Below are 26,903 nucleotides of genomic sequence, written 5' to 3' on the forward strand. Positions count from 1 at the left end.
AAACTGATTAGCTAAGCTTCATGGGCTGAAAGCAAGTTAGGATTTGCAGGAGGTGATAGGCATATTTTTGTCAGTCTGTTTATTTGCCAAGCATGACTAGAGTTAATATGTCTGGCTTCTCACACAACCAAAGTTCTGGAAACAATAGCTGAAGGCCAGGAAAGCAAGACTTGCATCATGGCCCACCTTTTTTAAGAAGTAGGAGGGAAATTTGGTTATTACCCCAAAAGCAGAGTCCCAAGAGAAATGATTATGCAGCAGAAAAACTCCTGAACACTTGCATTTTCTGGTGGCCTACAGAGCACCATGCTCACATGCTTTTAGGGAGATGACATATATCACTCATATCTATCTTATTCCCAACTAATATTCCTTTATGTTGGTTACCAGAAAGTATGACAACACTTAATATCATCGTTATAGGAATTACAACACCTGTAGCTACAGTTTTAGGCTGTAATCAGATTGTAGTGAAAGAAAATCACTGGCTGAAAATCCTGGATAGCATTAATGTCATCTTTGCACAACAATAACTGAAGAGTAAGAGCAGGAATGAACAAGGGCGGCTTAGGCCACATGCTTTTGGGAATGAAGTCTATTAGATTTGGAGAGGATAAGAAGGAGCCTGCTAGAGACAGCTCCTGCTGAGAACATACAAGTACTAAAATAGCAATAACAAAGGAAAGCAAGCCAGTCAAATTTCAAGAAGAATGATTACGCTATGGAATAGTTTTCAAGCACCTATATGCACCTTGGGAAGGACACTAGATGACACTACCATTTAAATTTGTAACGATTTTGCACTTATTCTCAAAGGGCATCCAACTTACTCCCAAGAACCTCTGAGTCACATATGAATTACTGACCAAAACCATGAAGAAAAAAAAAAAAAAGAAAAAAAATAATGTCAGCATTTAGAGAAAGATGCTTGCTTTTGTTTGGCTAGTTTGGACTGATGGGTTTAACTGCATACAGAAGGGGAAAATTACTGCTTTTTAAGCAATAGCAGGATGACCAGCACATCTCACTCACCATACTCATGTTTAAATAATACTCACCTGAGAAGGGGTTGTTAGCAAGGCTTCCATCTCTGCCTGTTAAGGTTGCAGGAGCAGGGAATGTAATTCTGTAGTAATCCTTAGAAAAAGACATCATAATTTACTGATAGCTGAAATGCTGAAACCATAACAGAGCTGGACAACTCTTATGAACCCTTATACTTTTTATAATATAACCCTTATATTTCTTATAAGGATAAGAAATTTTTAAAAGGAAGAAATAAAGGAAGTTTGGGCAGAAACTGACCTTATCATTTACAGCATAGCTGAAGGTTTACCTGTATTCTCAACTTCAAAATAAACCTATTTTACAGACTTTTTTAATATCATAGACAAATATGTAATCTCTTAATCATAAATTAAAGGCAACGACTAAACGCTTAACCCCACCCAACCTGCACCTCTGAGCTGTCATTCCAGTGAGACTGTGTCTGGAAGAGGAACAGACCATCAGAGGCCAAAGACCTAGGTTCAAGCCAGGACCATAATCACAATGTGAATGTAGTCTAAAGGTTTTAACATGCTCTGATTTCTAAAAGTAAAAAACATCAGCTAGGAAAACAGCACAATTATTAAAAAAACTGTTGAAAAAGAGTTACCACCTTATGACTGGAAAATTTACTTAAACTATGTTACAAGAGAACTCAGATCAGTAGTCTCTAAAGTAAGGTGCACAAGACAATCCAATGGGGTGCATGAAGAATTTGTTTTTCATATAATTAATAAATACAATTTAGAAAAATAAAAATTGAGCATGAAAATTGTTATGTGCAATATAGATAATTCATACCTGTAGGATGATATGTATGTAATGTTTCATATTATTATAAAGCATATGAGTCAGTACTAGGGGGCTTGCCTCACATATGTTGAAATTGTCTCTGATAAGGCCTCATTTAAAAGTTAATACATGTAGCTCTCCGGAGATAAGTAGTTTCTCAAGGTGATCCAGGAATTCCCAGGCAATGATCGTCCCGACAACAACACAAGATTGGAATCACTGGAACCACCCAAAAGGATACATCTCAATGCCAGGTTCCCATAACTCCATCAAGGATGTACATCGCTTCCTGGACACCAGATTGTTCAACTCAGCACAGAGAAAAGAGACTTTATGAATATGTGGGACTTTGAATGGAAAGAAAAGGCTGATCGCCAAAATCCCAGCCTTGAGCAAAAGAAACCGTATAAAAATTGCTCGCGCAGGACAGTTGGTGTGAAAACATAAGGGACCTTCTGCTGTAGCGGTCAGACCTGTGTTTCACCCAGTGACGATCCCGGGCTCGGCACTGTCCTTTTCTTTGTGGCTGGCTCAGATAGATTTTGATTGCTAAATAAAATAAATTTTTATTTTTTAATTCGGCTGGATTAATTTTTACCTATAACAATTTTGGTGACCCTGACGTGATCTGATTTGGGGTATCCAGGGGCTCCCTGCCCCGGGTCCGGGTGACGCCCTGCTGATTTCAGCTGCTGGACAGGATTGGGAGACCCCCACGGAACCAATCAGATTCTGAACTAAGAGCCTACAGCCACAATCAGAAGGGGATAAAAACGGGCCCAGAGGTCTCAGATACTTGTAGTCGGAGCCTCTGAAGCCACGGCAGCAATTTTTTTCACTCATAAAAATCTACGTGCACAAAGAATCCACGGGGGAAAAGGAACCATAAATATCGCATGGTTGAGTGGGATGTGATCGAGCATGTGTGTGAGATGCGACATTGTTAGGAGGCAAGTGCGGGCCCCAGGATAGCAGTTCCACTATCCTGTGAGGGCAGTGGTCGCTTGCAGGGGAAGCGAACGAAACCAGGTGAACTCGCATCACACGCAAAGCCTGCAACTTGGGGAGTTCAGGGGTTTGATCACGGGAGGATCGGAGGGGGAAGGTACGTTCTCGGATACTCGAGAACTGGTAAACCTCTTTGGTCCAGGACTTGGGAGTCTGGGATAAAGGTAAGAGAGTTATTTTTTCTTATCAGCCAAAAATCCACAGATCGGTTTGCTGTGCGACTAATAAGTTGGTAAGACTCGGTCCGGAAAGGACCAGATCACACACTCGGCAAACGGCCGGTCAGTTTTTGGAACTGTTTGTGAGATTTGACACAGAGGTACAGTAAGGAGACTTTAACATGGGACAAAAGAAAAGTAAGATCCAGAGAAAAACCCAAGGGAAATCGGGGAAATCGGAAAAGGGGAAGAGGGACGAGTTGCTCGAGTTCCAGAGGGAGACCCCCTTGGGATGGATGTTAGAACATTGGGAGGATTGCCCTGCAAGGCAGACAAAATCCAAGGAGAAAATTATACATTATTGTGTAGAAGTATGGGGAGATATTGAAATTTGGAAGTACATGTTCTGGCCCATATTTGGCACGTTTGATACAAGGATGTGCCAAACATTATCAGATTGTGTATATGAGGAAAGTGGACTGGACAGTGAGGAAATGGACTATGCCAGATTGTGGGAATATGCCGATGCGAGACTATTCCCAGTCAAAACTTCTGGCAGTAAGGTAAGTCCGAGCAAAACCTGGGAGCCCTTGGAAAATCTTCCACCACCTATCAGGTCCTTCCTCCCCAAGCACAGGCCCCTATACCTGCACCAACAGCTCCCCCATCTCAGCTCACACGGACACAAGCACCACCACTTAATATGCAGCCATCAGCTCTGGCGATGCCAGACACACCGGGACATTCCCAGTCCTTCCCCCCCACACAGCAGCCAGATACTCACAGTCACACACTTCCCACTGGGGAAACCACGTCTCCTTCGGCCAGTAGAACTCGGCGTAAAATGAGGAGAGAAAATACTGATGACAGCAAGGAGGAAAGGGACAGACCCAACCTCTACCCCTTAAGGGAAGTACCAACTGCTCCTGGAGTAATTTGGTTTGTAAACATCCCAATCAACACTGGGGATGTGAGAGCCTTTAAGAGGGAAATGGGAAAATTAATGGATGACCCTCTGGGGGTGGCAGAGAGGTTGAATGAATTTCTGGGGAGCATTTATTCATATGATGACATCACCGCTATACTAAGATCATTGTTTAATGCCGAAAAACGGGATATGATACGGCAGGCTGCTATAAAGGATTGGGAATTCAGGAACCCCCAAGGAGGGAGTGGGGCCAAGAAGTGGCCTGAACAGAGGCCATCATGGAATGTCCAGGCAGAGGAGGATTGGCTCAAAATGAGCGGACTGAGAAACATGGTAATACAGGGTATCCGGGGGGCGGTACCAAAGGGACAAAATATTAGTAAAGCACTGGGGGAATGCCAAGGGAGGGATGAGACACCCACTGAATGGTTGGAGAGGCTTAGAAAGAACCTCCAAATGTATTCGGAGACAGACTCTAACTCTCCTGTGGGGGGAATTTTGTTAAAAACAAAATTTGTTGCAAAATCGTGGGAGGACATACAGAAAAAGCTGGAAAAAATAGAGAATTGGCAAGAGAAAAGCCTGCAGGAGCTGTTGAGGGAAGCACAAAAGGTTTACATGAGAAGGGATGAAGAAAAACAAAAGACACAAGCAAGGGTACTGGTGGCGGCGGTTAGGGAAGCTCAAAAACAGGAGCGAGCCCAAAACCCCGGGAAGCCAACACAAGCCCAGCGGCCTCAGGGAAAGCTGGGACCCTCACAGAATAAAACAAGCAGGTAAGTAGCCCTGAGTGCTTTTACTGCAAGCAGAAAGGATACTTCAAAAGGGAGTGAAAAAAGAGGATGAAAGATTAAATGATCTTTCAGGAGGATTAGAGGCATCAGGGGCTCTATAACTTGGGGTTCAGAACACCTGGAGAGCCCTTGATAAAGCTAAAGACTGGACCCCAAAACCAGGAACTGGTTTTCTTAGTTGATTCAGGAGCAGTGAGAACCACGGTTCAGCAACTGCTTCCTGGGTGCTCAAAAAGTAAGGATTCAATGGTGGTGATCAGGGCAAAAAGGGAACCCTTTAAGGTACTGTTTTTAAAGGATGTAAAAATAGAATCTGAAAATAAAATTTGTCTAGGGAATATCTTACTAGTAGAAGAAGCAGACTATAACTTACTGGGGATGGACTTGATGACAATACTGGGGATAAGCTTGATTGCACAAGACTCACAGTTCATGGTAAGTCTATATAAATTAACTACTGAAGATGAGGAGAAAATCAATCCCAAGGTCTGACACACTCAAGGGCAGGCAGGGAGGTTGGATATGGAACCAGTACACATCAAAATTGAGAGACCAGAGGACCCCATTAGGATCAAACAATACCCCATCCCCGTGGAGGGTAGAAAGGGGTTGAAATCGGCAATAGAGGATTTAATAAAGAAAGGCACGTTGGAACCTTGTATGTCAAAGCACAACACAACTATTCTGGCAGTGCAAAAATCAGATGGAAGTTACTGATTGGTACAGGATTTAAAAGCTGTAAATCAGACAAGTAAAACTTTGTTTCCTACGGTCTCAAACCCTTATACCTTATTGAATAACATATCTCTGGAGGACACTTGGTACAGTGTAATAGATTTAAAAGATGTCTTTTGGACTTGTCCTCTAGCCGAGGAAAGCTGGAATTATTTTGCCTTCCAGTGGGATGATCTGGAGACAAAGAGAAAACAGCATCTAAGATGGACCTCTCTGCCTGAGGGGTTCGTGGATTCACTGAATCTCTTTGGCCAGGCCCTTGAGAAACTATTAAGTGAATTTGTGCCAGTACAAGGGACCAAATTACTACAATATGTGGATGACCTACTGGTCACTGGTCCCAAGGAAAAAGATGTAATGGCTGGCACTATAGCCTTGTTAAATTTTCTAGGAGATAAGGGGTTGAAAGTCTCAAAGTTCAAATTACAGTTTACGGAGCCTGAGGTAAAGTACCTGGGACACTGGCTAACCAAGGGCAAGAAGAAATTGGATCCAGACAGGGTGACAGGGATCATCACCCTACCCCCTCCACAGACAAAAACGGAAGTCAGGCAGCTGTTTGGACTCCTGGGGTACTGCAGACAATGGATCAAGGGTTACAGCAAGAAGGTAAGGTTTCTTTATGAAAAGCTTATCACAGACAGGCTCAAGTGGACAAAGCGGGATGAGGAGAGTTTCAAGGAGTTAAAAGAGACCCTTATGGCAGCTCCAGTGTTGAGTGTCCCAGATGTTAGGAGACCCTTCCAGTTATTTATGGATGTCAGTAATCACACTGCCCATGAAGTCCTAACTCCGGATTGGGCAGGGACAAGAAAACCAGTTGGGTATGTATCAAAGCTCCTAGATCCTGTAAGCAAGGGATGGCCTACGTGTTTACAAGCAATTGTGGCTGTGGCAATATTAGTAGAAGAGGCCAAGAAAGTGACTTTAGTGGCATTGTTGGTAGTCTACACCCCCCACAGTGTACAGAGCATTTTGCAACCAAAGGCAGACAAGTAGCTGACAGGCGCTAGGCTCCTGAAGTATGAGGCTATCCTGATTCACTCCCATGATTTAGAATTACGGACAACCTCAGCACAAAATCCTGCTCAGTTTTTGTTTGGGGAAGTTACAGGGGTACCCTCCCATGATTGCTCTGAGGTGGTAGAGTTACAAACCAAAATAAGACATGATCTGGAAGATGAGGAACTAGACGAGGGAGAAAAATGTTTTGTGAATGGGTCAGCAAGGGTCATAGATGGGAAAAGGAAATCAGGATATGCAGCGGTGGATGGGAAGACAGGGGAGGTGATGGAATCAGGACCCCTGAATGCCTATTGGTCAGCACAAGCTTGTGAGTTATATGCAGTTTATAGAGCTTTACAGAAATTAAAGGGAAAAGGGGGAAGAATCTTCACAGATTCTAAGTATGCATTTGGGGTGGTATACACTTTTGGGAAAATCTGGGAAGAGAGGGAGTTGCTTAACACTTGGGGGCAAAGGTTGGTGCATGAGGAAATAATCAAGCAAATTTTATAAGCCATCAGAGGACCAGAGGCAATTGCCATAGTCCATGTAAAAGGGCACCAAACCAGAATGCAGTTTAGGACTTGAGGGAACAACTTAGCAGACAAGGAGGCAAAAAGCATGGCTTTGTTGAAGGTAAGTACCCCAGAGATTGGGCAAGGGGAAGTCTGGGAATACCCTCCCCGCCATCCTCAAGGCGAGATTGAAGGATACAAGAAAATTGGAGGTCGACTGGAAGGAGGTAAGTAGAGACTACCAGACAGGAGGGAATTATTGTCCAAAGATTACACCAGAAAAATTCTGGGGAGGTTGCACCAACAGACACATTGGGGGCCCAGGCACTTGCAGAACAATTTCTGAGATTCTTCGTGTGTAAAGGAATCTATGAACTGGCAAAACAGGAGGTGCAAGGGTGTATGATTTGCCAAAAAGTAATTTGGGCAAAAAATTGGCAGGTAGCGTTGGGAAGTCGCCCAGTGGCATACTGGCCTTTTGAGAGAATTAAGGTAGATTTTACGGATATACCTAAAGTGGGGACATATAAGTTTTTATTGGTAATAGTAGACAAACTAACCCATTGAGTGGAAGCTTTTCCAAGCTCCCAGGCTATAGCCCAAACAGTATTGAGGTTCCTACTGGAAGAAATCATACCTCGATATGGGTTAGTGAATTATATAGATTCGGATCAAGGAACACACTTCACCTCAAAGGTTATTAAGCAATTAGCTGGTGCTCTGGGAATCTGGTGGGAATACCAAACCCCGTGGCATCCCCAGAGCTCTGGACGGGTTGAAAGAATGAACCAAACATTGAAAGCACAATTGGCAAAATTAATTCTGGAAACAAAAATGTCCTGCGTAAAATGCCTCCTCTTGGCTCTGTTAAACATCCGAACTATGTCCCATTCTGAGATTGGGCTCTCACCCTTTGAAATGTTATATGGGATTCCTTCTGAACATGGCATGCCAGTGGGACACCCAAGAATAGAAGATGGGCAGATACAGCCATATCTTATAGCCATAAGCAAGAATCTCCAGGAATTGTGGAAACAAGGAATAATAATGCAAAATACCCCTCTAGGTTTCTCCATACATAAAATACAGCCTGGGAACAAGGTACTTATAAAGACTTGGAGGCAGGCTACATTATCACCTTACTGGGAGGGCCCCTATCTTGTCCTTTTAACCACAGATACAGCAGTACGAACAGCAGAAAAGGGGTGGATGCACACATCACGAGTGAAGAAGGTTGAGCTCCAGGAAGGGACACCAGACTGGAAAATCACCTCCCCCCTGGAGACCTGAAATTAACCCTGTGTCTGCCAAGTAAATGACCGACAGGGATTTGATAAGGTGCTCTGTACCAGATTGTGAATGTTATCCATTTGTGCATTTCATTTGTGAATATTGTAACAAGGTTTGGGTTATACACTGCAGAAGGGGGATTTGGCCAAAAGGGTTGTGTGACAAGTGTTTGGAACAAGAACATTACCTGACTAGCCATGTTTTGGGATTCACTACAAGGTTCGGAATAATTGAACAAGACTCTGCAATTTGGTTTCGCCTGTTTCAAGACAGGCTGAGGAGCAAACTACAGGAAAAAGCTCAAATCATTACTGTTGAGTGCTGGAGGTTAAACAAGGTACCCTGAAGCGCAGACACTGTTAAACTACACCAGTGGGGCATTTTCAAACGGAGGTATGCAGCTTGGTCTTGGCATGAAACCATGGAAGAGTATTCCTGCTGCCGAGAAGATGGCTTACCCCGCCACTGGTTGCAACCCAGTGGGTGCAGGAGGAGGCAGAGGAATTTTAGTGGTGGGATCCTCTCTTTTGTATTAAAAAAAAAAGGGGAGGTGTTGTGGTGTGTTTTGCTTTGAATACGTTTGCCCCCTGTTCTCCTCCCTAATCCCCTCCCTTCCCCAGCTGTCAATCTTTCCAAGCCCTTCCTTAACCTCCTCCCTTCCAAGTTGTCAATCCTCCCTATCCCTACCCCTTTCTCCAGAGAGTTCTGTGTCTGTCTTGTTGCCTTCAACACCCCTTTCGTTACTTTGTATTATTCCCCTCCCCTGTTCTCCCTGATAGGCTCATAAGCTATTTGCCCCACCTTATACTCCTCCCTTACCATATCCTTATTGGTTCACTTTCCTACACCCCTCCTCCTGAGTTACTGTATAAAAATTTCTCTTCACACCCCCCCCTCCCCCCCAGTCTTGTCTGGGAGCCCAGGAATAAATCCATCTTGTTACACCCCAAGACCCGTGTCTTTGCTGTCTGTCCCTGCGCCAGACCTGCCAATAACTGGGAATTGCAGAGCTCACAGGGGGATGGTAGCACCCCTGCCGCAACTGCCCAGCATGCCCCGCCCGGCACGCTGCAACAGTGGGAGTAATCCTGATGTACCTGAGTCTAGCAACATGCCTCAGAACTAGTATGCACATAAGTAATACACCCGACCCTGAGGGGCAGGGCCCTGGCAGTGGGTACAGACAAAGCATACGAACTGTCCAGAAAGGACAGGGGGAATCAGACGTTCCGATATTCCCAGCCCCAAAAAACTGCAGCAAGGGTAAAACAAACGAATGTTGCTCCATGAACGGCACTCACCAGGGGACATACAAATTGGGAAAAGAAACCAAAAGTCATTTAAAGAGGGTCACCCCTAAAGGCGGCATTCAGTGCACAAAATACGTAGGAGAAATGCTCAACCAGTATCAATTTCAGCCTGTGATAAGTGTAACCACACAGTATGGATTGGAGGGAAAATGGAGTCAGTGTTTGTAGCTTATTTCCAGGCAAACCCACTGTGCTATGATAACAACCAATTAGGGATGTGTGTGATGAGAGGTAAAACATATTGGGTTGGGAAGAATTTAAAATATGAGAATAAAATATCCCTCAAGAATGAACCAATTATCCTTGACCTTTTAGAGGACCAGGATGACAGATTTTGTTTACAGTATGATAGGACATTTTGTCTTTCAAGGGATAAAGAACGGGTGGACCCAGAGAGCAAAATAAAACAGGTAACACAGGAGTTAAAGAGACAAGAGACAGAAATGAAGAAAAGAAGGATGGAACAGGAAAGGTTAAAAACCTTAAGTAAAAAATATGATCAGTTACAGAAACAATACACCAACTGGGGTTTGCCTGCATCAGATCAAAACTTGCTTGTGGACCTAATGCAAGAAATTGCAACAGAATTAGGTCTGTCCAATTGTTGGATCTGCAGAGGGCTCAAGTCTGCCGAGAAGTGGCCTTGGAAAGGTGAGGGTCTAGCTTCAGAGCAATTGCTAAAATGGGAAGATACTAAGACCACAAGAATAACTCAGAGGCCTGAGGGATGGGTCTTAGAAAAATGGGTAATTGGAACTTTCTGTCTTAGCAGGGATGGAAGGGAGTACACTGAAGTGGTGGGATACACCCCATGTGTGTCCACTTTAATAGTAAACTCTTCCAACAAAAGCAGGATCTGGCAGCCAGAGAACCCAGCAGGGTACTGGAGCTGAGAAAAAGGGGACCAATATGAATGGAGTGATAAGATTGGACTCTGCTGGAACAAAAGCCCTGGAGCTAACCCATACCAATCCCTGAGTGAGTTAAGTAAATATTGGGAACAGCCCAAGAGCACGAAGGTTAGGTGGAAAGCCCCTAATCGCTTATATTGGATTTGTGGAAAGAAAGCATACAGTGAACTACCTCAACAATGGAAAGGATCATGCACAGTAGGATTAATAAGGCCTGTTTTCTTTACCCTGCCCTGCTCTGAGCACAGCTCACTAGGGGGCCCCTTATATAAAACCTTAAGTCAGGAAAGGAGGAGTTTAAAAAAGAAGTTCCCTATCTTTGGTGGGAGCCAGACCTGGGGTGAGGAAGAGTGGCCTGCAGAAAGAATAATAGAATACTATGGTCCTGCAACATGGGCCCAGGTCGGGACCTGGGGGTATAGGACCCCAATTTATTTATTAAACTGCCTAATAAGTCTACAGGCTGTGGTAGAGACTGTATCAAACCACACCTCAGATGCCCTCGAACTGCTATCTAAACAACACTCCCAAATGAGGGCTTTTGTATATCAAAATAGGATAGCTCTAGATTATTTGCTGGCCTAAGAAGGGAGACTTTGCGGGAAATTTAATTAAACAGAGTGTTGTATAGAAATTGATGATTATGGAGAAACTATTAGAGACTTAGCAAACAAAATTAAACATGTAACACATGTCCCGGTACAGAAATGGAATTCTATACTCCAAGCGTCCTGGTGGGACCATCTGTTTGATGGAGCATGGTGGAAGAAAATTATATTTTTTTGTCTTATGTTCAATAGCTGGGATCATATTCTTACCCTGCCTCATACCCTGTTTTATAACGTTAATACACTCAGTGGTACAAGGGATGCAGGTAGCAGCCATGCCCACGGATCCGGAGTGTGCAACAGGAAAATTAAATCAGGTATCTAAAATAATGAAATTAGGAGAAGAAAACCTGCACAGCAGAGCAGCAGAGGCCTTGGCCAGGTACAAGGGGCAAATAAAAGGAGAAGGGGACACTTAGAGATTTTACCAAGAGATACCAAGAGAAGAATGGGGTGATGGGATCTAAAAGAACTAAGAGTTCTTTCTTTTTCCCACTGGAATAGGGGAAGAAATCACTAAATATAGTATTTTTTAGATAGGCACTAATTAATGGGTTAATGTAGAAGGGGAGGGATTGTTATGTGCAATATGGGTAATTCACGCCTGTAGGATGATATGTATGTAATGTTTCATATTATTATAAAGCATATGAGTCAGTACTAGGGGGCTTGCCTCACATATGTTGAAATTGTCTCTGATAAGGCCTCATTTAAAAGTTAATACATGTAGCTCTCCGGAGATGGGTCGTTTCTCAAGGTGATCCAGGAACTCCCAGGCAATGATCATCCCAACAACAACACAAGATTGGAATCACTGGAACCACCCAAAAGGATACATCTCAATGCCAGGTTCCCATAACTCCATCAAGGATGTAAATCGCTTCCTGGACACCAGATTGTTCAACTCAGCACAGAGAAAAGAGACTTTATGAATATGTGGGACTTTGAATGGAAAGAAAAGGCTGATCGCCAAAATCCCAGCCTTGAGCAAAATAAACCGTATAAAAATTGCTCGCGCAGGACAGTTGGTGTGAAAACATAAGGGACCTTCTGCTGTAGTGGTCAGACCTGTGTTTCACCCAGTGACGATCCCGGGCTCAGCACTGTCCTTTTCTTTGTGGCTGGCTCAGATAGATTTTGATTGCCAAATAAAATAAATTTTTATTTTTTAATTTGGCTGGATTAATTTTTACCTATAACAAAAGCAAACCAGTGGGAGATCCCAAGTCAGAAATACAATTTTATAGGAAAATTAAAATAAAAGCAATAATACAAAACCACCGACAGAGTCAGAATACAACCTGACATCCTGTTGGTCAGGGTGTTGGTAGCAGTTTGATTAAATGGTGGTTGAACTGGGACCTTATTTGTTGCTCTGATTTTTAAAAGTGTTAAGTTTTCTTTTATAGTTCTTTTGAAAGTTTTAAAGTTATCATAAAGCTTCTTTAGTCTTGTGATAATATTTACATATTTCTACTAAAGTTTTCACACACTGTTCATGTAAATAATGATTGTTTTACATTCTTCTTTGTGGGAGGAGAGAATTGACAAACTGTTGGTTTAACCAGTGTGGTTAGAGAGGTAACAATTTCATCCTCCAATCCACTGTCACTTTTAGAATTCTATATATTGCAAAGTCAAAAATAAAATTAGCTCTTTTTCTCTTTTGAACTTACCAAGCTTCTGTGTACTCATTTCATGTCCAATAGCGACACTTATTAACACCTGACCTTACTGGAAAAGGACCCTTACCATCTACTTGAGTGCCCCAGGGGAATACCTGGGACCCTGAGCCCCTCCAAGGGAGCCTCTCCGGGCTGCTTGCGGAAGCCCAGCTGCCACTGCCCAGCTCTGCTGCCACTACTTCAGGTTTTTCGCTACACTTTAACCTGATACCCCATGTCTGCCCAACCCCCTGCGGTTCCTGCTACAGATGCAGAGTTTCTGCTACATTTTGTTTGCCACCCCCAGGGTCTGATTGCCTCTGCCATTCCAGCGTGATACTCTGAGGTTCTTGCTAAAGCCCATCCCGCCACCCAGAGGGGCGCCAGGACCAACTGCTCCTGTGGATTTTTAAATGAAGCCCCTTTTCTATCTCTTCTGCTGGCTCCCCTGATATTAGAGTATGGAGAGAGGCTGAGCTGGTGCCACAAAGTCCTCTGCAGCTGCGGGGGAATCACTGCACCTTGCCCTGCCCTGCTGAGAGCCAACAGCGCCCCTGCTGTCTGTGACCATCACTGCAACAAAGGGGAAAGTGCTTGATAGCCAAAAGAAGGCTTCTGGGTTTCTGGTTATGTTTGTTGTTGCTGCCATTGTTGTTGTTTGTTTGCCTTGTTATACATTCACACACTAGTAAAGAACTGTTATTCCTTTTCCCATATCTTTGCCTGAAAGCCCTGTAATTTCAAAGTTATAATAATTTGGAGGGAAGGAGGTCATATTTTCCATTCCAAAGGAGGTTTCCACCTTCCTTGGCAGACACCTGTCTTTCAAACCAAGACAGTCACCCTGGCAATTCCAGAGAGACACAAATCACTGCAATATGCTGGGGCCTGGCCCAGGCCTACTAAGCCCTGCTCAACACCACTCAGTGCTCTCAGGGATACAAGAAGGTCTCTGGATCTGACAACAAGACAACAGGCCCTGCAATTACTCCAACCCCTGTGACAGGCCTTGCAGATGAACAAGAGAACCAACATGTGCCAGTATCAGTTGCCACTATACAGAAGAAATGTACACAGAGGTCAGCTCATACAAGAGCTTAGTAAAGGAAGACAAGGAGGGAGGGCAAAGAGGGTGAAGCAGCAGGATTGACACAAGTGCCATTCACAGGAACAGGGGGAAGAGGAAGAACAAGTGGTAACCACTATTCAATCTCTATCCTTAAATGAGCTGCAGGAGATATGAAAATATTTAAACAGTCATCCAGGTGAGTGTATTATTACTGCCTAGCTGTACTGATGCTGGGATAACATAGCTAGCAGTTTGGAAATAGAGGGTAAGGAAGTCAAGCAGCTGAGATCACTTGCTAAGGAAGCAGGCATTGACAAAGCAATGGGAAAAATTACATAAGCCCTCAGTCTCTGGAGGCAACTCCTGTCAAGTGTGATGAAAAGGTATCCCTAGAAGGAAGATATTCCATGTCACCCAGGACTAGACTTCAATTGAGAAAGGTATCTTACACTTGAGGGAATTAGCCATGTGAGAGATGATTAATTATGACCTGGACAATGCGTAATTGCATAAAAATGCAGATAAAGACCTATGACTACAACCCATGAAGTGGAAATGTGTACAGAGCACACCAATGGTGCATGCCAACCCATTAACAACATTAATCTGGAAAGACAATACACCACTAACAGTGGATGAAGTGGTTCGCCATTTCCAGGAATATGAAGACAGTATTTCTTCCTCCCTCATCTCAGATGTGAAGAAGCTGTCCAATAAACTGACCCAGGAGCTCCAGCAATTAAGAGGGATATCACAGAATGGATAAGGTTGGAAGGGACTACCAGTGGTGTCATCTGGTCTAGCCTCCCTGCTCAAGCAGGATCATCCCAGAGCACATGGGATAGGATTGTGTCCAGATGGTTCTTGAATATCTCCAGTGAGGGACACTCCACAACCTCTCTGGGCAATCTGTTCCTGTGCACAGTCACACGCACAGTAAAGAACTTCTTCCTCATATTCAGGTGGAACTTCCTGTGGATCCGTTTTTGCCTGATGCCTCTTGTCCTATTGCTTGGCACCACCAAGAAGAGTCTCGCTCCATCTTCTTGAAACCTCCTTTCACATACTTATATACATTAATGAGGTCCCCTCTCAGTTGTGTCTTCTCAAGGCTGAACAGGCCCAACTCCCTCAGCCTTTCCTCATAAGAGATTCTCCAGTCCCTTAATCAACTTTGTAGCCTTCTGCTGGACTCAGTCCAGGAGTTCCATGCCTCTCTTGTACTGAGGAGCCCAGAACTGGACACAGAACTCAAGGTGTGCCTCACCAGGGGTGAGTAGAGGGGCAGGATTATCTCCCTTGACCTGCTGGCAAAGCTCTTCCTAATGTACCCCAGGATCCCATTGAGCTTCTTGGCCACTGTGGAAACGCAGCTGGCTGGGATGAATAGTGGTTTAGCCTTGGTAGCATATACAGGAGTGTAAGAGGTGGTCTGAAGACCCTCACTCATTTGCCTGCCGAATGCCATGAGCAGGAACTCCCTTCCCCCTCTGCAGTTCCAGCTTGGAGAAGGCAACAGTGCAGGTGCAGCCGCTGTACCGTTACGTTAGCTGTTCCCAACGAGGCCCGGCAAGAACTTGGCAAGGAGCTGGCAAGGACTTGGCGAAGACCCAGTGTGGACCCAGCACGGAGTGGCCTTCTGCAATTCCTGTTTCACTCTCCACCTTAAGCCGAATGAACTGTTGGGGTGACCCTGGTGGTCTCTCACTGAAGACCCCTCATCTGCCTCACTACCACCGTGACAGATGGAGGTCAAGAACCCTCTCCCCAAGGACTGAGACTGAGACCCCTACCACAAACAGTGGGGGGGGGGGGGGGGGGGAGAATGACCTGACCTGTTCTTCTCCAGTAACTTCAATGGACTTATTCTTTATTGTGTTTGTTCAGCCTGGATGATTTTCTGTAGATACACCTGTTCCCCCCACAGCAATTTCAATAGACTCTCATTGTTCTGCCTGTTCCCCCCTTTTCCCTCTGTGGACTATAACTGGACCCCTGGGTTAGGTAGGACTTCGGAGATTCTCCCCAACACAACAAGACGGATCCCCATCATCCGGACCAGTGAGGACTCCGCCTGTGTTGGTAGCTATTCCCATCCCCTCTTCTCTCTCTCTCTCTCTCTATCCTTTTTATTTCTTTTCTGACCCCACTATCGCATTTATTGTTTTGTCCCCTAATAAAGGTGCATTTGTTGTGATTAAACTTATTATCCTGGGTTGTAAGATAAGCTTGTATTCTATTTGCCATCTGTTGAAGGCAAACCTGTTGAACAGGTTTTGCTATCTCTCCCAAAGACAATGTTTTGCCCCGTAGAGGCAATGGTTTGTTTATACAGTATTGACTGACTCACTGCCGGGCTGGTAAATGTAACACCATCTTATTGTGAGGGGTCCCACCCAGAGGGGGAAGCCAAGCACTCTATTATTGTATAAAGGGGTAGCTTTTGGGGAGAGAGGCAGCTCGCTCTCTATCTTTGTGGGATTGCCAGAGAAGCAGCTCTCTTCGGCGGCACTCGCAGCGAAGCAGCCGGAGCGCGCTGAGGCGACGGCAGCGGAGCTCGGAGGCAACCCCGGCGCAGAGGAAGATCGGCCCCACTGCCACCAGATCTTCAGAGGAAAACTATACCCTTCTAAAGATCACCACTGCATCTGCAATTCATCAACTACTGCAAGGGGAGCAATCGTCCCAGCAGGACTGCTACTGGCACCCCGAATTCTCAGGTTCTGGACTTTTTCACTGGTTTTGTTTGTACTGATTGCATTTGCCTTTTTAAATTGTTGTCTAGTTTTCTCCTAGTAAAGAATTGTTACTCCCATTCCCATATCTTTGCCTGAGAGCCTTTTGATTTAAAACTCCTAGTAATTCAGAGGGAGGGGGTTTACCTTCTCCATTGCACAGGAGGGTTTAGCCCTCCTTCGCAGATTCCTGTCTCGAACCTAGACAGATTTTGGCGCATCAACGTAGGGCTCGAGGGCATTGAGAGGGAAAAAGGATTAACAGTTCTTAAGTAATTTGTTTTTTTGTTGTGTGTAAAAACATCTTCAGCATCACCATGTGGTCTAGTTTACCTTGGTTTGGGTGGCATGTGATCGTAGCTATACTTTTCCCATTTGCAGACCCTTATCTAAAAATGGGTCCTATAACTAAGGCTACGGTGTCTGTTATCAAGTTTGGCTTCTGGGTTAATTGGGTGAGGAATTCATGGATCTTTAATTTCCTCTGGAAGGCAGGTACATGGATTCATAGCTATCACATGTTAACTGTATGTTTTTGGGGTTACTTTAATAACGGTACCTACTGCAAGGAAATAGCACCTGGGCAAACTTTCTCCCAACCTTTTAACCATCTTTTTGGGTCTGCTCCACCAGTTCTCAAAGGGTTAAGATCCTTTCTAAGTGCTAATGATACCATACAATGGGTGGTGTTGCTGATAGTCCTGTTATATTTAGCATTCAGAGATAAGGGAAGATTAACCTGGATAACTACCCTCACACCTACACCACAGACTCGAGATGCTGCTGCTCCAGAGCCTGACCCTGCCCCACAGCCCACCTCAGAAATGAACCGCCCAGATTGGGTGAGGGTTCTGGTTAAGGAGATACGAGAGATGCTGAAGGAGTGCATTTCCCCAGCTGGTGAGAAACCGGCCCTTTGCCTTGAGGAGGGACAGTCTAATAGTACAGCTGTGGAACCCACAGATGTTACAACTGTCCAGGTTCCAGCTGAACCACAAAGGCAGTCACGGTCAGCAGCAGTGGCCCCGGTAGAAACAAGGAAGTCTAAGGTGAAAGCAGAGCACCCTGCAGATAGGGACAGGAATGGAGGAACCTCACAACCCACAGGGGACCCAGAGATTGCTATCATCACCGAGTCCCTGACATATGAAAGTCTTCGTAATCTGCATAAAGACATTGTGCGACGAGGGCGTGAGGCTTATGCTACCTGGCTACTCCGGGTTTGGGATCTTATGGGTACAGGTGTGCAGCTGGACGGTGGTGAGGCAAGGAACTTGGGACCCTTGACCCAGGACTCGGGTATAAATCAGGTTTTTGTAAGGGAACCAGGGTCCCTTTCTGTCTGGGAGCGGCTCTTAATGAGTGTCAGGGAGAGGTTTGTCCACAGAGAGAGAATGCAAGAGCACCATCATAGAATGCGCTGGAAGACCCTCGAGGAAGGGATCCAACAGCTGAGGGAAGTGGCAGTATTGGAGGTACTCTTTGGGAGGGATGGATGACACAATAATGACCCTGACAAGGTCAGGTGTACGGGACAAATGCTGTGGAGTCTGGCAAATCTTGGGCCATCTCAATACACCACCTTCATTGCAACAATCAATGCTGACGCCCACCGGGAAACAATAGGTTCTGTTGCCAACAAACTTAGGAATTATGAGAGTATGATTAATGGCCCAATGCAGGCTCATATCTCAGCTGTGATTAAGGAGTTTAAAGAGGAGATGAGGGAGGAGATAAGGAAGGTTAATACAGCACCCGTGAGAGTCACAGGCCCCAGAATCAGCGCCCAACAATCCCCAGCTAGAGAGAGAGGGTACACCCCAAGGGCTAATCTGTGGTTCTTCCTGCGTGACCATGGGGAAGACATGGGGAGGTGGGATGGGAAACCCACTTCTGTCCTGGCAGCACGGGTCCGTCAACTTAAGGAGGGAATCTCTAACCGGGGGAGTTCCACCAAAGTGAAGGTAGCCTCAACCTCCTGTGACCAAGCTTGTGGGTACGATCTGTCAGACCCCCTTGAAGGGACCTCTAGTATGTATGCCCAGGAAAGGAATGATAACCAGTGTTAGAGGGGCCATGTCTCTAGCCAGGGAGAGGCACGGGAAAACCGGATATTCTGGACAGTGTGGATCTGATGGCCTGGCACATCAGAGCCACAAAAATATGATGCTTTAGTTGATACTGGTGCACAGTGTACTCTGATACCATCGGGACATGTGGGGGCAGAGCCTGTTTCCATTGCTGGTGTGACAGGGGGATCACAACAATTGACTCTGGTGGAAGCCGAGGTGAGCCTGACTGGGAAGGAGTGGAAGAAACATCCTATAGTGACTGGCCCAGATGCTCCGTGTATCCTAGGCATAGACTTCCTCCGGAACGGATATTACAAAGACCTAAAGGGACTCAGGTGGGCTTTTGGAATAGCCACTGTAGAGGCAGAAGACATTAGGCAATTGAACACCTTGCCTGGACTGTCAGAAAACCCCTCTGCAGTAGGACTCCTAAGGGTGGAAGAACAACGCGTGCCAATTGCGACCTCGACAGTGCACCGCCGGCAGTATCGGACGGATCGAGATGCCGTGATCCCCATCCACAAAATGATTCGGGAGCTGGAGAGCCAAGGGGTGGTCAGCAAAACCCACTCACCCTTCAACAGCCCCATCTGGCCTGTGCGCAAATCTGACAAAGAATGGAGATTGACTGTGGACTATCGTGGCTTAAATGAAGTGACTCCGCCACTGAGCGCTGCTGTACCGGATATGCTGGAACTCCAGTACGAGCTGGAGTCCAAGGCAGCAAAGTGGTATGCCACCATTGATATTGCTAATGCGTTTTTCTCCATTGCTCTGGCAGCAGAATGCAGGGCTCAGTTTGCTTTCACCTGGAGGGGCGTGCAGTACACCTGGAATCGACTGCCCCAGGGGTGGAAACACAGCCCCACCATCTGCCATGGACTGATCCAGGCTGCACTAGAAAAGGGTGAGGCTCCAGAACACCTGCAATACATTGATGCCATCATTGTATGGGGGAGCACAGCGGCAGAAGTGTTTGAGAAAGGCGAGAGGATCATCCAGATACTACTAGAAGCTGGCTTTGCCATCAAGAAGAGCAAAGTCAAGGGACCTGCCCGAGAGATCCAGTTCCTGGGAGTGAAATGGCAAGATGGACGGCGCCAGATTCCCACTGAGGTCATCAACAAGATCACAGCTATGTCCCCACCAACCAGCAAAAAGGAAACACCAGCTTTCCTGGGTGCCATAGGTTTCTGGAGAATGCACATTCCTGAGTATAGCCAGATTGTGAGCCCTCTTTATCTGGTTACCCGAAAGAAGAATGATTTCCACTGGGGCCCTGAGCAGCAACAAGCCTTCACCCAGATCAAGCAGGAGATCGCTCATGCTGTAGCCCTTGGCCCAGTCAGAACGGGACCAGAGGTCAAGAATGTGCTCTACTCTGCAGCCGGGAACCATGGGTTGTCCTGGAGCCTTTGGCAGAAAGTGCCTGGGGAGACTCGAGGCCGACCACTGGGATTCTGGAGCCGAAGTTACAGAGGGTCTGAAGCCAACTACACTCCCACAGAGAAGGAAATCTTGGCTGCCTTTGAAGGAGTTCAAGCCGCCTCAGAGGTAATTGGCACAGAAACACAACTCCTCCTGGCACCCCGACTACCGGTGCTGGGGTGGATGTTTAAAGGAAAGGTTCCTACTACCCACCATGCCACTGATGCCACATGGAGCAAATGGATTGCCCTCATCACTCAACGCGCCCGTATTGGAAACCTGAATCGCCCTGGGATTTTGGAGATAATTACGAACTGGCCAGAAGGTGAAAACTTTGGTCTCACTGATGATGAGGAGCAAGTACAAGTGGCAAGAGCTGAAGAAGCTCCACCATACAACCAACTACCAGCAGAAGAGACCTGCTACGCTCTTTTCACTGACGGTTCCTGTCGCATCGTAGGGATGAACCAGAAGTGGAAAGCAGCAGTATGGAGCCCCACACGCCAAGTTGCACAAGCTACCGAAGGAGAAGGTGGATCAAGCCAACTCGCTGAACTCAAGGCCGTTCAGCTAGCTCTAGACATTGCTGAAAGGGAGAAGTGGCCAAAGCTCTACCTTTATACTGATTCATGGATGGTAGCCAATGCTCTGTGGGGCTGGCTGGAAAGGTGGAGGAAGGCCAACTGGCAACGTAGAGGAAAGCCAATCTGGGCTGCTGATATATGGAAAGACATTGCCTCTCGGGTGGAAAAGCTAACGGTGAAAGTCCGTCATGTAGATGCCCATGTCCCCAAAAGTCGGGCTAATGAGGAGCACCGAAACAACGAGCAGGTAGATCAGGCAGCAAAAATAGAGGTGTCAAAGATAGACTTAGATTGGCACCATAAGGGGGAGTTGTTCCTGGCTCGATGGGCTCATGATGCCTCAGGTCATCAGGGCAGAGATGCCACCTACAAGTGGGCACGAGACCGAGGGGTGGATCTAACCATGGACAGTGTTTCCCAGGTTATCCATGACTGTGAGACGTGTGCTGCCATCAAACAGGCCAAGAGAGTGAAGCCCCTCTGGTATGGTGGGCGGTGGTCCAAGTACAAGTATGGGGAGGCCTGGCAGATTGACTACATCACACTGCCCCAGACACGCCAAGGCAAGCGCTACATGCTGACCATGGTGGAAGCCACCACTGGATGGCTGGAGACTTTCCCTGTACCTCATGCCACTGCCCGGAACACCATCTTAGGCTTGGAAAAGCAAGTCCTGTGGAGACACGGCACCCCTAAGAGAATTGAGTCTGACAACGGCACCCATTTCAAGAACAGCCTTATCAACACCTGGGCCAGAGAACATGGTATCGAATGGATATATCATATTCCCTATCATGCTCCAGCTGCCGGCAAAGTTGAACGGTGCAACGGACTCCTTAAGACTGCCCTGAAGGCACTTGGTGGGGGAACTTTTAGAAACTGGGAAATTAACCTGGCAAAAGCAACCTGGATGGTCAACACCCGAGGGTCTGTCAATCGAGCTGGCCCTGCTCAGTCAGAACCCTTACACACAGTAGATGGAGATAAGGTCCCTGTAGTACATATGAAAGGTATTTTAGGGAAAACTGGATTAATCCCACCTCAGGCAAAGACCAACCCATTTGTGGGATTGTCTTTGCTCAAGGACCTGGTTACACTTGGTGGGTAATGCAGAAAGATGGGGAGACCCACTGTGTACCACAGGGAAACTTGGTCTTAAGAGAGAACTGGGTATAAGATTTCATGGTGTGCAGATGGAAATAGAATAAGGGGTGGATAATGTCCTGGTTTGTAAGATAAGCTTGTATTCTATTTGCCATCTGTCGAAAGGTTGGGCAGGTTTTGTTATCTCTCTCAAAGACAATGGTTTGCCCCGTAGAGGCAATGGTTTGTTTATACACTATTGACTGACTCACTGCTGGGCTGGTAAATGTAACACCATGAGGGGCCCCACCCAGAGGGGGAAGCCAAGCACTCTATTATTGTTAAAAGGGGTAGCTTTTTGGGGAGAGGAGGCAGCTCTCTGGGCGGGACTCCGAGAGAAGCAGCTCGCTCTCTCTCTTCGCGGGATTCCCAGAGAAGCAGCTCTCTCTCTCTTTTTCGCGGGATCTCGCAGCGAAGCAGCCGGAGCGCGCTGAGGCGACGGCGGCGGAGCTCGGAGGCAACCCCGGCACAGAGGAAGACCGGCCCCCTGCCACCAGATCTTCAGAGGAAAACTATACCCTTTTAAAGATCACCACGGCAGCTGCAATTCATCAACTACTGCAAGGGGAGCAATCGTCCCAGCAGGACTGCTACTGGCACCCCGAATTCTCAGGTTCTGGACTTTTTCACTGGTTTTGTTTGTACCGATCGCATTTGCCTTTTTAAATTGTTGTCTAGTTTTCTCCTAGTAAAGAATTGTTACTCCCATTCCCATATCTTTGCCTGAGACCCTTTTGATTTAAAACTCCTAGTAATTCAGAGGGAGGGGGTTTACCTTCTCCATTGCACAGGAGGCTTTAGCCCTCCTTCGCAGATTCCTGTCTCGAACCTAGACACTTATAGTCCCTTGCTGTTTGTCTTTTGCACTTTGGGATCGGCTAACGAACCATCACGACACCCCGCTATAAGCGGATCGTGACAAGGAGGCATCAACCTGAGACCATGGGAAGCAGGGCATGGCAAGGAAGATATCTAGTCTGGTCGTGGCGAGAAGAGTGTGGTCATGGGATTTAGTATGTTGATGGTATGTAATGGAACTATTCTATATTAAGTCATGTTTCTGGTTCTTCTTCTCAGTTGGTTCAGAACGTGTCACATATAAGGTTATGTTCTGAGTTCATGTTCATGATTGGACCCTTACCCTCAGAATACCCCTATAACTTGTTATGTTTGCCAGGCCCCCTGGTCTTTGGATCTTGCCCCTCAGACTGCACGGTTTCTGCATTTGTTATTTTGCTATTAAAGTTCTTTATTTTTGGGCAAATTCATTGTACCTCTTCCTCTATTTATGCCACACTCCCCAGCTGGACCAGACTTGGGATTGCAACAAGCCGGACTGCAATAGGCCCCAAGGGCACACTGCTGGCTCATGGATGCCTATGTCCTTCTCCGCAGTGCTGCTTTCCAGCAGGTCGGCCCCCACCCTGTGCTGGTGCACGGGGTTATTCTTCAGCTGTTGTAGGACCCTGCACTTGCCTTTGTTGAATTTCAAATGGTTCCTCTCTGTCCATCTCTCCAACCTGCCAAGGTTATTCTGAAGGGCAGCACAACACTCTGGGGTATCAGCCACTCCTCCCAGCTTTGTGTTGCCAGCAAACTTAATGAGAAGGCAGCTTCCTTTTCAGCCAAGTCATTGATTAATAAGTTAAACAATACTGGACCCAGTATTGAACCCTGGGGGACATCACTAGTGAAATGCTTCCAACTAGACCCTGTGCCACTCATCATGACCCTCTGAGATCTGCCATTCAGCCAGTTCTCAACCCACCTTAATGTCTACACATTCAGTCCACACTTCCAGAGCTTGCCTATGAAGATATTGTGAGAAACAGTGTCAAAAGCCTTGCTGAAGTCCAGGTAGACAATATCCATGGATCTCCCTTCATCCATCCAAGTAGTTGTTTCACTGTAGAAGGCAATCAGGCTGGTCAACCATGACTTCCCTTTAGTGAATCCATGCTGACTGCTCCTGATCACTTTGTCCTCTATATGTGTAGAGATGGCCTCTAGATTGAGGGCTCCATCACCTTTCCAGGGATTGAGGTGAGGCTGACTGGCCGGTAGATCCCTGGGTCCTCCTCCTTGCTCTTTTTGAAGATCAGGTGCTTTCTTTCAGTCCTCAGGCACCTCTCCTGATCTCCACAACCTTTCAAAGATGATTGTGAGTGGCTTTGCTATGGTGTCTGCCAGCTCTCTCAGCACTCCTGGATGCATCCCCTCAGGGCCCATAGATTTGTGGATGTCAAGTTTGCCTAAGTGTTTTCTCGCCCAATCCTCCTTGACCAAATGAATGTCTTCCTCCCACCATTCCTTTACCCTGCTCTCCTGGGTCAGAGATCCCTGAGGGCTGGTCTTGTCAGTGTAGACCGATACAAAGACGGCGTTCAGTAACTCTGCCTTCTCTGCGTTCTTTGTCACTGGGGTCCTCCCCGGACTTAGTAATGGGCCCACATTATCTTTAGTTTTCCTTTTGTTATTGTTGTATTTGAAGGAGCCATTATTGTTGTCCTTAATTGTTACAGTGATTGGCAAGGGTGTTGACCAACCAAATATGTCCCAATGCTGCAGCCACCTCACCGGTCAGGACCTGAAAGGGCGTGGAGTTCAAACCAATGAGAACATCCAGACAGGGTCTTTCAAATGCCTTAAATAAAGGAGGGGTTGGAAAAATAAAGCTCTCTGTGCCACATGAACCTCGGGGATGAGTGATTTCTATCTCCTGTACCCTCATGTCCCACACGTGACCTAACACGTGGTGATCCTGATGTGATAAGAACTCAGAAGCTCAGAGTAAAGAAGACATCGTCATTAGAGCTGGAAATCGGTGTAAAACCAGATTATAAGCATCATTAGAGCTGGGAATCTGTTTGGAACTGAAAAAACACAGCGTGGGACCTGGGATCGCTGTCAGAACCAGATTAAACATCCGGGGAGCTGAGAATGGCGGGACAGATAATACGGTGATAAACCGGGAGTTTGCTAAGTAGCGGAAAGTGCTACTAGATTTCTAGCCCTGTTTTTCTGGACTAGAATCACTTAGGAGACCATGGGAGCTTGGATGTCAGAACCAGAAAACTCCATAATTGTTATGAACAAAACAGCCTTGCCGGTTCCCATAGCAATACTGGGACACTTCTGGCTTGAGCTAAGTGCTGATATTGAAATGTTAATTAGCTAATTGCTCCTGGGAATCACCTACACCCCCCACCCACACTGCCATTCTAAGACTGGGATGCAAAATAGAAGGACCAGTGGAATGATGGGAGGGGGTTTTGGGGATGAAAACACCCCTAAATGGAAGGCTGGGCACACTGGAGGGGGCTGGATGGGTGCGCTGGTTGGGGAAAAGGGAGCCACATCCCTAGTCTATGTCTGACCTGTCACCATAGCCTGCAGAGGACCAGACTGGACTGGGCTGTGGGAAGCAGGAACAAAGAAGCAGCTCTTCTTGGTGTTACCAGGAGGGAAGGAGAGGGCACAGCTGCTGCTGGACTTTGGCAACAGGCTCTGCACATCCCCTCACCCTTCAGCTACCAGTGTGCCAGGAGGAAAGGAGGGAGGACGGTCTGCTGATCGGGACTTCAGATACAGACTGGACACCTCTTCACTTCCATCTACCAGTGTGCCACGAAGACTTCAGACTCTTCAGACAGACTCTTCACACCTTCTCACCCTTCGGCTACCGGGAAAAACCTACATCAGTGGGGGCAAGTTCTGTGTCGAGCCCCCTGCCCAGCTAATCTTTTTTAATAAAGAGCTGAACATTAAGAAAGGCATAAGCCCTGTTCATTTCAATAATGAAGGTACTGATTTTCTTCTTTCACAGAGGAGGGATAAACCATGATGAATGAGCTCTATGAGCTTTATTCACGTTGTGTGAAAACCATGAGCTGCACATAGCAGAAGGGGACATTTTACATTTGCTCTTTTGGGCGAGGGTTGGACAAAATATATTTGCTTCAGTCTAATTTGGTGATGATGCAGTCATCGGTATTATAAAAACATGGACGTTAGTTCTGGACTTATTAAAAAATTTGGATTATGAAAAGCAAAGGGGGAAGGGCAGCAGCGCATCCGCCTCTTCGTTCTACCCTGTGCGTGAGCTGGCATTGCTGCAGGAGCCGGTGGGCCCTGGCCGCTGCGAAAACGTGCCCTACTACAATGGGACTGTGGCTGACTGATGCGGAGCGGTCATGAGAAGAGGCACAGCCCCAGAGAGTGGGGGAATCCCAGAAAACTGAGACCATCCGGGGGCTGCCCGAGCCAAGGACACCGAAATTGTCCAGAGAGCCGGTGGCGCCTCTTGCACAATCTGGACACATGAAGAGATAGCGGCCACCACAGCCCTGGCAGCCTACCCAGGTGGGCACAGCACGCCGCCCTGCTCTGAGGGAACAGACCATGTGGTAGGCTCTCCTGACCCCTCCCCCTCCCACGGGATACCATGCCATGCAGCCGCTCCAAGTGCCACGTGGCCACTGAGATCACCCCCTCACCATTTGCACCAGGTCTGCCCGCATTTACCATCACCATGGAAACCGAGTGGTCTGGCTCCAAAGCCATGCCTTGATGGAGCCTGGCCGCACCTATATCGAGGGACATGCCTACCCCCCCCCCCTCCCGATCCCGCCTGCATCAGGGGGTGGGGCTCCATACCCAAGCCAGCCTCCCCGGAACACAGCCACACCTCCAGTGGGAGTGGCCCTGCTTCTGACCCTGCCCCCAAGGGCAGGTGTCTGGGAAGGTCACCACCAGGAGCTCCTGCAAGCCTCAAACCCAGAAGTAGTGCATGGGGAAAGCCCCTGAGAGGATCCTGCCCGGCTAACAAAGGTGGAAAGAAACGTGTGGGGGTTTGGTGCTGTGGGAGAAGAAACATTCAAGTCTACCCAAAGAGATAGGGCCGGATACACGAGATAACTGTTTCACAGCAGCTGAAACCGTTACCCTCTCAGTCCAGCAAAAAGCCAGCTTTTCCCTGCAAATAGACAATGAGAAGGGAAATGAACACCAAGTTTCTACCTTTCAAAAGCCTCACAACCATCTTACTTTCTGATATATCATGGTTTTCATGTTCCAAAAACTCTAATAAAAATACTAAAGGGTTATC

General features: G+C 46.7%; 1 protein-coding gene across 24 annotated transcripts in view; it reads right to left on the minus strand.

The window, feature by feature from the left end:
- The window catches only part of LOC146763161 (ubiquitin-associated protein 2-like), a 229,312-nt gene that overhangs the window by 7,119 nt on the left and 195,290 nt on the right, over positions 1 to 26,903 (minus strand). For all 24 annotated transcript variants that reach the window (XM_085571445.1, XM_085571455.1, XM_085571456.1 and 21 more), the window contains one exon: positions 1,059 to 1,137. In XM_085571445.1, the coding sequence (XP_085427571.1) occupies positions 1,059 to 1,137 (79 nt within the window). The remainder of the gene's footprint in view (positions 1 to 1,058; positions 1,138 to 26,903) is intronic.

The sequence above is a fragment of the Lonchura striata genome, chromosome W (assembly GCF_050655825.1).
Source record: "Lonchura striata isolate lonStrDom1 chromosome W, ASM5065582v1, whole genome shotgun sequence".
NCBI classification, from domain to species: Eukaryota; Metazoa; Chordata; class Aves; order Passeriformes; family Estrildidae; genus Lonchura; species Lonchura striata.